General features: G+C 44.8%; 1 protein-coding gene across 1 annotated transcript in view; it reads left to right on the top strand.

The window, feature by feature from the left end:
• Positions 1–12,500, top strand: part of tusc3 (tumor suppressor candidate 3) — a 72,178-nt gene that overhangs the window by 15,952 nt on the left and 43,726 nt on the right. Inside the window, exons 4-6 of the mRNA XM_030787880.1 lie at positions 4,918–5,058; positions 7,945–8,085; positions 9,842–9,931. Of these exons, the coding sequence (XP_030643740.1) occupies positions 4,918–5,058; positions 7,945–8,085; positions 9,842–9,931 (372 nt within the window). The remainder of the gene's footprint in view (positions 1–4,917; positions 5,059–7,944; positions 8,086–9,841; positions 9,932–12,500) is intronic.

The raw sequence follows: 12,500 nt of genomic DNA, 5'->3' as shown, positions 1-12,500 counted from the left end.
TGTTTTACTTCTCTCCCGTCAGCGCCAAAACACGAAACAGTCTAACATCACGACCTGAGTGTTGAATGTCTCTCAACATTACCAAACACGAAACAGTCTAACATCACGGCCTGAGTGTTGAATGTCTCTCAACATTACCAAACACGAAACAGTCTAACATCACGGCCTGAGTGTTGAATGTCTCTCAACATTACCAAACACGAAACAGTCTAACATCACGGCCTGAGTGTTGAATGTCTCTCAACATTACCAAACACGAAACAGTCTAACATCACGGCCTGAGTGTTGAATGTCTCTCATCAGCGCCAAACACGAAACAGTCTAACATCACGGCCTGAGTGTTGAATGTCTCTCAACATTACCAAACACGAAACAGTCTAACATCACGGCCTGAGTGTTGAATGTCTCTCAACATTACCAAACACGAAACAGTCTAACATCACGGCCTGAGTGTTGAATGTCTCTCATCAGCGCCAAACACGAAACAGTCTAACATCAAAGCATGAGTGTTGAATGTCTCTCAACATTACCAAACACGAAACAGTCTAACATCACGGCCTGAGTGTTGAATGTCTCTCATCAGCGCCAAACACGAAACAGTCTAACATCACGGCCTGAGTGTTGAATGTCTCTCAACATTACCAAACACGAAACAGTCTAACGTCAAAGCATGAGTGTTGTAGTTCTCTCCTGTCAGCACCAAACACGAAACAGTCTAACATCACGGCCTGAGTGTTGAATGTCTCTCATCAGCGCCAAACACGAAACAGTCAAACGTCGTCATGGCTTGGGTGTTGAATGTCTCTCTCATCAGAGGGAGGTCACAGTGAAGTAAAAGCTGGTCAACATCAGAAATCCCAGAGCAGTTCACAGTGGAGACAGGGATGGACAGACACTCATGGAGGTGATGAGGGTCGCTGAAAAGAATCCAGCATTTGTCAAATCTGACATCGTACACCTGAATTTGATCCCGGGGATCAATAGCAATGAGAGTTTCCATAGCAACAGGAGTCCACAGGCCAGAGTTGTGTTTAAGGCCTCAGGGTTCGTTTGTTTGTTTGTTTGTTTGTTTGTTTGTTTGTTTGTATTCTTGTATTTAGAATATGCTGAGTGGCTAATGAGAAGTAAAAATGAGAACAATATTTTACCTCAACATCGAGGTAACTGATCAGAAAATTAAATCTAAACTAATGTGTACAGTTTATTAAATTCAAGCACAAACAAGAGAATGTAATCCAGTGCCAGTGTTACAGTTTATTCTTTTGATCTGTGATATTAAAATAAAAATTAGAAACAATTAAAAGAAGCAAGAACACAGCAAAAAAAACACAAGTTATGAGCTCTGCTTAATTTCACCTCATTTTTAAACGTCCATTAGACAGTTGCTACAGCCAGGGTGTAGTATGGTATGGCACTGGAGTTCTCTGTGGTTTACTTATTTTATACTTTATGTTTAGGGTATTACTCAATACAATTCAATAATCAATAATACTTACGGCAAGGTGAAGAGTCCTAACTGATGTAGAAAGTGAGCGTGTATGCTGTTGGAAAATTGTTTCCACCAGTCAGCAAGCAGGATCAAACTGTCAGCAGTTTCAATCTGATTTTTTTGTTCTTTGCGTTTTCGTGTTTGTTTTTTGAAATGTGAAGATGTTAATTGACAGAGTATGTAATTAAATGATTGATAATCAATTAAACAAATGAACCACTCCACTTCAGTGACTGTGAGAAGTGTTAATAGCTCATGATCACAGTCTTCTCTCTCTCTCCATCATCCTGTGAGAATTTACTTTTCTGTACCGAGATGTGTATCAAAGGACACAATATCTAAATGATATTCTAATGGGATTCAATAAATCACTGACTGTGAATGTATCTTCAGTCAGGGAGAACACAGTGATAAAACTTCAGACAACACAGTCAACAGCAAACAGAACCCCCCCCCCCCCCCCCCGCATATCATTTCTCCTCTTGTGTCCAGCAGCTCGTGGCGGGTAGACGCACTCGACACCGAAGTCAATGTGAGGAGACGCGTTATGGAACAGACACGACCCGTTGGTCTGGACCAAACAGACCGGCGGGCCATGCCTGTAATTTAATAAAAAACACTTTCCAAAATTCAGTCTGTGGCTCCGGCGTATCTGAGAGTAAACGCAGCCCTCACCGCAGAGACGGTTTTCCCCGTCCCTGTTTAACGCCAGAAAATACCACACGCCTCCACTCCTCGCGCCGCACACAAACCCCCCCCCCCCCCCCCCCCCCCCCTGGAAAATACACACCGCTCCCCACAGGGTCTGTTCAGAACCTCCTCATCACATACCCTGCGCCTGTAAAAGCCTCCATCTGACAGGGAGGGAGAGGCGGTTGCCATTGGGTAATATTGTCATGCAGGTGTAGATGCATTTTTTAAGATTATTCTTTTGTATTATTATTATTATTTTGAAATTATAAAGAAAATTAAATGTGAGGCAGAATATGTCCAAGTGTTATCATGACCTAACATTTCATAATAACTTGGATTCAATTTGTTGATTATTTCAAAATAAAAAATGTAAACATTTACAAGTTTATTCTTTAATTAGCTTTATTTCTTTGTAGTGTGTTTGTTTATGTAATTTATGGTATAATTTCAAATGAATTCACTATCCTGTTTTTTTTGGTTTGTTTGTTTAAATCACGGATGCTCTGCTCTACTGGCCTGTTTAGCTCACTGACATAATCATTTGCGGCGAGGAAAAGTAAAGAAAAAAATGAAAGGCTCACAGAACCATGAGAGGCAGACATGAAGAGCGACTGACCGCTCTGTAGAGGAGAATGTATATTTTCATTGGCGTCTCAGGCGATAAGAGCGACTGACCGCTCTGTAGAGGAGAATGTATATTTTCATTGGCATCTCAGACGTGAAGAGCGACTGACCGCTCTGTAGAAGAGAATGTATATTTTCATTGGTGTCTCAGGCGATAAGAGCGACTGACCGCTCTGTAGAGGAGAATGTATATTTTCATTGGCGTCTCAGGCGATAAGAGCGACTGACCGCTCTGTAGAAGAGAATGTATATTTTCATTGGTGTCTCAGGCGATAAGAGCGACTGACCGCTCTGTAGAGGAGAATGTATATTTTCATTGGCGTCTCAGGCGATAAGAGCGACTGACCGCTCTGTAGAAGAGAATGTATATTTTCATTGGTGTCTCAGGCGATAAGAGCGACTGACCGCTCTGTAGAGGAGAATGTATATTTTCATTGGTGTCTCAGGCGATAAGAGCGACTGACCGCTCTGTAGAGGAGAATGTATATTTTCATTGGTGTCTCAGGCGTGAAGAGCGACTGACCGCTCTGTAGACGAGAATGTATATTTTCATTGGCGTCTCAGGTGTGAAGAGCGACCGACCGCTCTGTAGAGGAGAATGTATATTTTCATTGGCGTCTCAGGCGTGAAGAGCGACTGACCGCTCTGTAGACGAGAATGTATATTTTCATTGGCGTCTCAGGTGTGAAGAGCGACCGACCGCTCTGTAGAGGAGAATGTATATTTTCATTGGTGTCTCAGGCGATAAGAGCGACTGACCGCTCTGTAGAGGAGAATGTATATTTTCATTGGTGTCTCAGGCGTGAAGAGCGACTGACCGCTCTGTAGAGGAGAATGTATATTTTCATTGGTGTCTCAGGCGATAAGAGCGACTGACCGCTCTGTAGAGGAGAATGTATATTTTCATTGGTGTCTCAGGCGATAAGAGCGACTGACCGCTCTGTAGAGGAGAATGTATATTTTCATTGGTGTCTCAGGCGTGAAGAGCGACTGACCGCTCTGTAGAGGAGAATGTATATTTTCATTGGTGTCTCAGGCGATAAGAGCGACTGACCGCTCTGTAGAGGAGAATGTATATTTTCATTGGCGTCTCAGGCGATAAGAGCGACTGACCGCTCTGTAGAGGAGAATGTATATTTTCATTGGTGTCTTTCTGTTGACTGGTTGCTGAGGAGCAGTGACAGGCAGACTCTTAGTCTCATTAGCCAAAGCAATTTACAGAAGAATAAACAGATGGAACAGCAAGTGTAAGCCATTAACTCCCCCCCCCCCCCCCCCCCACTCCCAACACTTTTTTTTCCTTTTCTTCTCTTCTGAAGGTGCATACTCTCTTCCCACAATTAGACGATTACGGGCGACCAGATTGAAATTACATGTAATTACATGCAGATCGTTTGACAGCTTTTCTGTGGTGTTTTTTTTTTTTTTATCCATTGTTGTTTTTTTTCTGTTCTTCTCTTCTTTCTTCTTCTCTCTCACAGCGTTTTTGTGCTAATAGATAGTTCAACCTCCTGCAGCCTCTTCAAGTGAGGTGGGCATGTTTGGCGCAATTAACAGAAATAACCTCAGAAACAAACTCTCACTTTTCTCACTGGGTTTCTTTTTTTAATACTGCTCTTTCTAGAAAAAAACGAGCCCCTTTTGGGGTTTTAATTGCTGAAGAGAAAAAAGGGAGGGACGGCGTGAGTGAGAGAGAGAGAGAAAGAGAGAGAGAGGGAGGGAGGGGTTGAGACAAAGAAGAGAAGAGTAAAACAGAAAAATAAGTATTCTGCCTGCGTGCCTGGCTGTTCATTAGAGTCTAATGAAGAGGAAAAATGGTGTAATTAAGAGTGTGTGGGAAGGCCAGCGCCTGCTCGACCCCCTGGCTCTCTCAGAGGTCTGAGGTACCACAGGCTTACAGCAGGCGGCCTTGGGAGGGGGGCCGGCCATAACCCAGTTTGAAATTTGCAGCCCTGTCAGTCCTAACAGTGTGAAACTCTTTCTTCTCTCTGGTTATGGATTGTTTCTAATCACTTTTTTTTCACCCCCCCCCCCCTCTCCATTTCCACGCCCTGTTTATCCTTTGCCTTTCGTAACCTCTCTCCGTTCTTTCTCTTTCGTCCTCCTCTCAGCTGAATATGAATTCCGCGCCCACCTTCATGCATTTTCCGGCCAAAGGGAAACCCAGGAGGGCTGACACCTTTGACCTGCAGAGGATCGGTTTCGCCTCGGAGCAGCTGGCTAAGTGGATAGCAGACCGCACCGACATCCAGGTGAATTTCCCATTTTTATACACCTTCAAATGATTCAATAATCATTCGTTTTTTGCCACGATGTTCTTCTCTCTCTCTCTCTCCCTCTCTCTTTCTCTCTCTCTTTCTCTCTCTCTTTCTTTTTGGAAAACCCAGTAATAGTACCTTGGAATTCTCTCTCCCTCCGCTGCGGTTAGGCCTGTCACGGGGAAAGGCAAAGCACACATTTCTCCTGTCCCAGGTTGACTTAGTCACTCATGTGTTCACTGTGTGAGTTGTATTTGGATGTCCTGTGTGGAGTTGGGTGCTGGGAGGTGAGTGTTGTTTGCTCTGGTTGAGCTGTGGTTGTGTATACCCCTGTCTGACTCACTCACGCTGTCTGTCAGGGACTCGCTGCTTTAGTGACAAGACGAGAGGGACCATGACACACGAGGCAACACAAAAACCCACCTGTGTTTTAAAAAAATACAGCATCCTGAATCCTGTGATCCCCGATGATCAGAGTCCCGTTAAGCCACTTTTTTATTTCAGACAGTCAGACAGTCTGTGTGTCTTTTAAAGTTGCCTTATCTCTATGCCATTGTCCTCATGTACCTCAGACCCCGGCTTCATGTGGTCCATGTATATAGTCATAAAGCAGCAATGCTGAATGTTTTCCACTGTGCTCACATCACTTAATGTGGAGAAAAGCTGCACTCAGTGGTGTGAACTTTATCATGCCAAAGTTCATCACACACACACACACATACACGCACACGCGCACACGCACACACACACACACACACAGTACCTTGGCTAAATGCTCAGCTAAGAGTGTGCCCATCATTTGTAAAATCGGTGGTGATTTGTTGTCCATCAGTGACTGGGGGCAGACAGATTAAATGTGAGACCAGTCAGTCGTGGTCCAGGTGGTAACTGGAGTGGATGATGTTGTCCACACTGTGGAACCTGCACCGCGGTCATCTCCTCTCCCACTGTTTCAGCCAGGCCTAGAAATCAAGAGACAGACATTTATGATTGGTACGCAGAAAGGGACAAAAAATACCAGGGTACATCAAAAACATTAAAGTACAGGCTTTAATATTTTTACGCATGACCAACCTAAAATGTTACTTCTAATCCTGCTATTTTCTGAGAGGCCCTCTCTGCAGGGCTGCTTTAGTGCATTTAAATGAGCCTGAGGAGGCGGCCCTTATGCCTTCTTTAGCGCACTTGAATTATGGCTGATCCTATAAAAAGCGACTTTTTGAAAGACGTGGTTTTCTCTCCCTCTGTTAGCTCAGCTGCTCGTGGACACGCGGGCAAAGACAGAGAGCTCGCGGCCTACGGCCCCAGAGGTCATATTTTACCTTTCCTCTCACAGAGGCAATCTCGTTAGCTTTGATTCATTATAGACTCACAGATGCATCCAGGCAAGAAAAACTCAGAGCACTTTACACAAGTAGCCAGCTTTTATGTGCTTAAATTTATAAAAAAAAAAAAAAAAAAAAGAGAGAGAGAAAAAGAAAGAAAAAAAGGGAAGAGACACAGACCATTATAATGATGTAGTAATCATCCTAGAGAGAAGAGACTGCGACCGAACCACTGCTTTTCTTTTATTAAAGAAAAAAAAAAAAGCCAGACAGGAGAAGAGATGGAACACAACACAGGGACAAAATACAGGCATTTGAAACCTGGTCAATGTACCATCAGCTAAAATAGCCATTAATTCTGCCGAGGCGCTGTCGTCAGAGGACAGGACCAAGTGTTTGACATTGGCCAGCTTTCCGTTGGCGTTCTTTTGGCCGGGCAGGCAAACAGACTGAGTTATGGGACGACAGGCCTCTTTTTATCTGAGAGCTAATCCAATCGGATCAGGAGGGGAAGGCCAGCAGCGCAGGGATGGTGCGTCTCTGAGAAAACATTACGACCTTCAGCAAAAGGCACAAAACATCTTTACGCCCCCACGGGCTGAACCCTGACAGCCGTAAATAGCCCGGGAGCCCGGTGGCCGCCTCACGCCGGGGGGTTCGGACCGCAGGCAGGACCAGGCAGGGGGTACGCCGACTGCCTCCACGCCGGGGTCCTCCTCCGCACTGCAGACCTGGGCGGTTGAATGGTCTGTGAGGGAAATGGTGGAGTAGTGTACCAGCCGTCTCCGAGCTACCTCACAGCAATCACATCATTATTTTAAACTGGAATACATTATTTCTCCTGAAATTCTACAGCCAGTTATTTAAGAGAAAAAAAAAAACACAAAAACAAAAGAAACAAAAAGTGGTGGAGTTGCACTGATACCCTGAAACACAGAGTAATTAAGCTTGTTCCCGTGTGTCACTGTCATGGGGAGAGCCAAGGCTGTGTTTTCATTGCTTTATGTGTTTCACGCCGGCGTTTGGTTGGTTCAGTTTAGTGACTGTGTCGACTTATTTTGAAGAGCATAAGTAACTTAAAAGTACTGTACTTCAGAGTCCAGTCGTATGTAATTGCCCAGAAATTATATAGCAATTCAGACATATAATTATACCGCAGGTTATGTTGAATTCTGGGAGCTATATCAGCATGTCCAAGCATGCTCAGTCGCAAACAGCTCCAGAATATTCTCCGAGGTGCCACATCATCGTTCTGCTCCGGTTCCGTATGGAAATGAGTAAAACAGTGGAGTTAACCCTGTCGGAGAACTCCGCCGACTCGACAGTGCATGAAACATTTTTGTTTTTTCCCAAAGAAAATGTTATCGACACAGCAGGAAAGCTACCTGTGGATATGGCAGCAAAAAACCCAGAAAAACCACTGAAAATTTTGTCCAAGAATTCAACAGTAATCATTCCTTCAGTGCTGAAAGTAACCCTTTTTCTGTGATTTGTGTCAAGCATGATCTTAATTCATTTGTTTTCATTTGTTTCATTTTTCGATTTTTGTCCTCAGATCCGAGTGTTCCGGCCACCCAACTACTCTGGCACCATTGCTCTGGCCTTACTGGTGTCACTGGTGGGAGGACTGCTCTACCTTCGCAGGAACAACCTGGAGTTCATCTACAACAAGACCGGCTGGGCTATGGCTGCTCTGGTCAGTGCGCTCAGTAGAATCCGATTTAATGATTTACCATTTTAAAATGATTTCCAGTTCAGTGGAAAACCACTAGATTGGTCAGACCAGTTGTAAAAGACCTAGCACTGGCCATGCAGTTGGATTTGCTTCTGCAAGTAAAGTTAGTTGTTGGTTCCAGTGTCAGGCAAGGCACACTATTTTTACCAGGTCTGAGATAAAGGATGTTGGTTCCAGCGTCAGGCAAGGTGCACTGTTTTTACCAGCTCTGAGATAAAGGATGTTGGTTCCAGTGTCAGGCAAGACACACTGTTTAACCAGCTCTGAGATAAAGGATGTTGGTTCCAGTGTCAGACAAGGCGCACTGTTTAACCAGCTCTGAGATAAAGGATGTTGGTTCCAGTGTCAGACAAGCCACACTGTTTTTACCAGCTCTGAGATAAAGGATGTTGGTTCCGGTGTCAGACAAGACACACTGTTTTTACCAGCTCTGAGATAAAGGATGTTGGTTCCAGTGTCAGACAAGACACACTGTTTTTACCAGCTCTGAGATAAAGGATGTTGGTTCCAGTGTAAGACAAGCCACACTGTTTTTACCAGCTCTGAGATAAAGGATGTTGGTTCCAGTGTCAGACAAGACACACTGTTTTTACCAGCTCTGAGATAAAGGATGTTGGTTCCAGTGTCAGAGACGGGGATGTTGAGGCAGTTTCAGCGTGATCATATGAAACGTATGAAATGAAATGAACAATAAACCATTTCATCTCCCCCAGTGACACGTCTGAGCAGGAATACCATGTCAAAGCCCTTTCTATCAGTCGCCTCCTAACTCACCTCCTGCCCTGCTGGCCGTCAGGAGCACACATCAGGAACACACATCAGGAGCACACATCAGGAGCACACATCGGGAACCAAGTTCCTTCAGCTTTTGATTACAGGATCGGTGTCTTGCTAACCGGGCCAGAGCCCAAAGTTACGCGGCCCTGTGTGACCTGAGTGAAGAAACTACTCTGTTCTTTCTTTTTTCATTGAAAAGAAGGCAGCAGGCCACGGCATGGATATCGCACACAGTGGATATTTATTCAGGGGAGACCCGATACGGGAAATGACTGACCTTTACTCACTGAGCAGCTCAGGGTTCTGCTCCGCCATATTGATCATAAGAGTAGCTACAGCAAAGGTTTCTACTGAAAGGCTGAACTGATCAATGTTTGACTTGCCACTCTCCTCTCTGACTCGTTCTCTCTCTCTCTCTCTCTCTCTCTCTCTCTCTCTCTCTCTTTCTCTCTCTCTTTCTCTCTCTCTTTCTCTCTCTTTCTCTCTCTCTCTCTCTCTCTCTCTCTCTCTTTCTCTCTCTCTCTCACTCTCTCTTTCTCTCTCTTTCTCTCTCTTTCTCTCTCTCTCTCTCTCTCTCTCTCTGACTCGTTCTCTCTCTCTCTCTCTCTCTCTCTCTCTCTCTCTCTCTCTCTCTTTCTCTCTCTCTTCCTCTCTCTTTCTCTCTCTCTCTCTCTCTTTCTCTCTCTCTCTCTCTCTCTTTCTCTCTCTCTTTCTCTCTCTCTCTCTCTCTCTCTCTGACTCGTTCTCTCTCTCTCTCTCTCTCTCTCTCTCTCTCTCTCTTTCTCTCTCTCTCTCTCTCTCTCTCTCTCTTTCTCTCTCTCTTTCTCTCTCTTTCTCTCTCTTTCTCTCTCTCTCTCTCTCTCTTTCTCTCTCTCTCTCTCTCTTTCTCTCTCTCTTTCTCTCTCTTTCTCTCTCTCTCTCCATCTCTCTCTCTCTCCAGTGTGTGGTATTTGCGATGACCTCAGGTCAGATGTGGAACCATATCCGTGGCCCGCCGTATGCCCACAAAAACCCCCAAAATGGACAAGTGGTGAGTGCCCTGTATCTTTTTCACACTCTCTTTTCTTCTGCTCACACACGTACACAGAGTTTTGTGCTCTGCCTGTCAGGCTTTGACTCAGCTGATAGTGAAATGAGCAGAACCGGTCCAGACACACAAGGCAAGGATGATTTATAATCTCATAGTCTGTAGTCTCAGAGTCCTGCTTAAATCCCCTTTCACTCTCTCACACGTTCACTGTCACCCAGCCCAGCTGAGTGGACTGTCAGACAGCACTTCACAGCACCGACCTTTGAGAAGAGAACATTCATTTACAGGGCCATGGTAAAAGAGGAAAAAGAGAAGGTTGAGAGTGAACAGTATTCAGCATGTTTATTTGTATAGTAAAACATGTAGATGTATTCCATTTTAAAGCACTTAACCATTTACGTGTCCTGATTTATCTTGTGTGACCTTGTGTATACTAGCTAGCTAACGTGCTACAGTTATCGGAGGCTCATAGCTACTGCGTTAGCTAACCCCAGTTAGCCTGATTTAACAGGTCACCGTCACGCTATGAAAACACCTGTCTCAACGGATCACTTTCTAAATGTGTTCTGTACGATAATGGATAAATATATTGTGTTTAACAGAGAGAACTGTGGCTGGTGTTGGGAATGCTGACTACAAAAACCGAAACATTTCTATCCTGTCCTGTCTGAGACAATACACTCTTCAGTTTCAAACGTTTTCGTTTATATCTGACAAAACGTGAATAACGTGAATGAACACATTAAAAATAGGGTTTCTTTCTCGCCTCACAGCATCAGTTATAATAATTTATGACGTTCGATGCAGTGTTTAATTGAATTTTTAGTATTGAGAGGAAACGCAGCTAGTTTCATCAGCCTGTCAGTTGCAGCGCCCTCTGCAGGTGACTCAGAGGAGATGAACATTATTTTCTCAGTAGACTGCAGAGTGACATCATATTTCAGCTATTGTTCATGGACTGAGCTTTTGCTCACTTGTTCCTTTCTTTCTTTTCATTAAACCTTTTGTTTTGACTGAATAATTGACTGACTAAAGGGCTGGATGTGTTTAGTTTTTTTTTTATTATTATTGTTATTGTCAGGGAGGCAGAGGCTGCGTTTGTTAAATCTTTTGACTGACGCGCTTTGTTGAGAGTAAATGGAAAGAGTCATGATAAGCTCTGTCTCATGAACCGTCAACAAATAAATAACTTATCCAAAGCTTACAACATACGCTGTATGTGTTTCTGCTCGACGGGCTATCTGCTAAACGTTTAGCCTCACACTCGCGACAATGGCCGGCGTCTGTTTGCACATGGAACAGTGCCTGTCTTTTATCTTAGCGCTTTCAGCGTGAAAGCCAAAGAAAAACCTCCACCGCTGGCAGTTCTACTCTGTCCTCGCTCACATACTGAGGCCGGTCGCCTGTGTGTATGTCACTGAAAGTCCAGCCTGCGGAAACTCACGGAATGATCTCTGGTCCACTTCGCACGGCGGCTGTTACTCTTGTCCGTGGTCACCGTTAGCAGTGAGACGTGTAAACGCAGACACAGGCCTAACACGGGACTGCGTTAGGGTTCAGTTTGTTCAGCATTGTATGGCCGCGACTCAACAGCCCGGTCAATAAAACAATTCCTCTCCATTGAATTAAGGCCTTTTAATTAATAGAGAAAAAAAAATGAGTGTTAAGAGGCTTTGGGCTTGTAATCCTCCTTGTCTCCCCCCTCATCCCGTCGGTTATTAAAGCTGTGGACTTGTGTTCAGGAGATCTCTATTTCACTCTCTAATGCTCAGTAAGGGAAACGGAGATCTCTATTTCACTCTCTAATGCTCAGTAAGGGAAATGGAGACTGCAGGTGTTGCCGTGTTATAAACGGTGACGTAACCACCGTAACCACAGCCCCGGTTACCACTCCTCCCACAGCCTGCCGCTGCTGGTTTCCGGCAGCTGTCCCTCCTCCCAGTCAGCTCTGACCAGTGCAGCTGTGCGCCTGAGCTGATGTAAGTCCTGTCTTTCAGACAGTGCTCTGGAAACGCTTTTATGTAGGGGAAACATACTCGTCTGACACTGTCTCACCACTGTTGCCAAGCTACTGCTATGGGCTGGCTAACAACCAGTGTGTCAGCCTAAAGGCCACTGGTCTCTCTCTCTCTCATACACTGAGTGGTTAATAACTTTAGGTCTTTTGCTGCAGTAGAACAGGTCTCTCTCTCTCTCTCTCTCTCTCTCATACACTGAGTGGTTAATAACTTTAGGTCTTTTGCTGCAGTAGAACAGGTCTCTCTCTCTCTCTCTCTCTCATACACTGAGTGGTTAATAACTTTAAGTCTTTTGCTGCAGTAGAACAGGTCTCTCTCGGTCTGTGTCTCTGACCGCTGCTTCCACACAGCTCTGACAGTAACTTGGTCAGGAGCGACTGTCCTTTAGGAGGAGTTTTACTCCTGTGAGAGGCTGATGTGGCTGTGGCTGTCCTGACTGTCTCTCTCTCTCTCTGTGTTAGTTAATGACAGACAGGGGGAGCTCAGGCTGTGTGCTGGTGTCAGTTCTGTCTTTTGACGGGTTTGGGTTTCAGATGTAGCTCAGCTGCACA

This window comes from Chanos chanos, chromosome 11 (genome assembly GCF_902362185.1).
Source record: "Chanos chanos chromosome 11, fChaCha1.1, whole genome shotgun sequence".
Taxonomy (NCBI): domain Eukaryota; kingdom Metazoa; phylum Chordata; class Actinopteri; order Gonorynchiformes; family Chanidae; genus Chanos; species Chanos chanos.
This window is presented reverse-complemented; position numbering and strand designations above follow the sequence as displayed.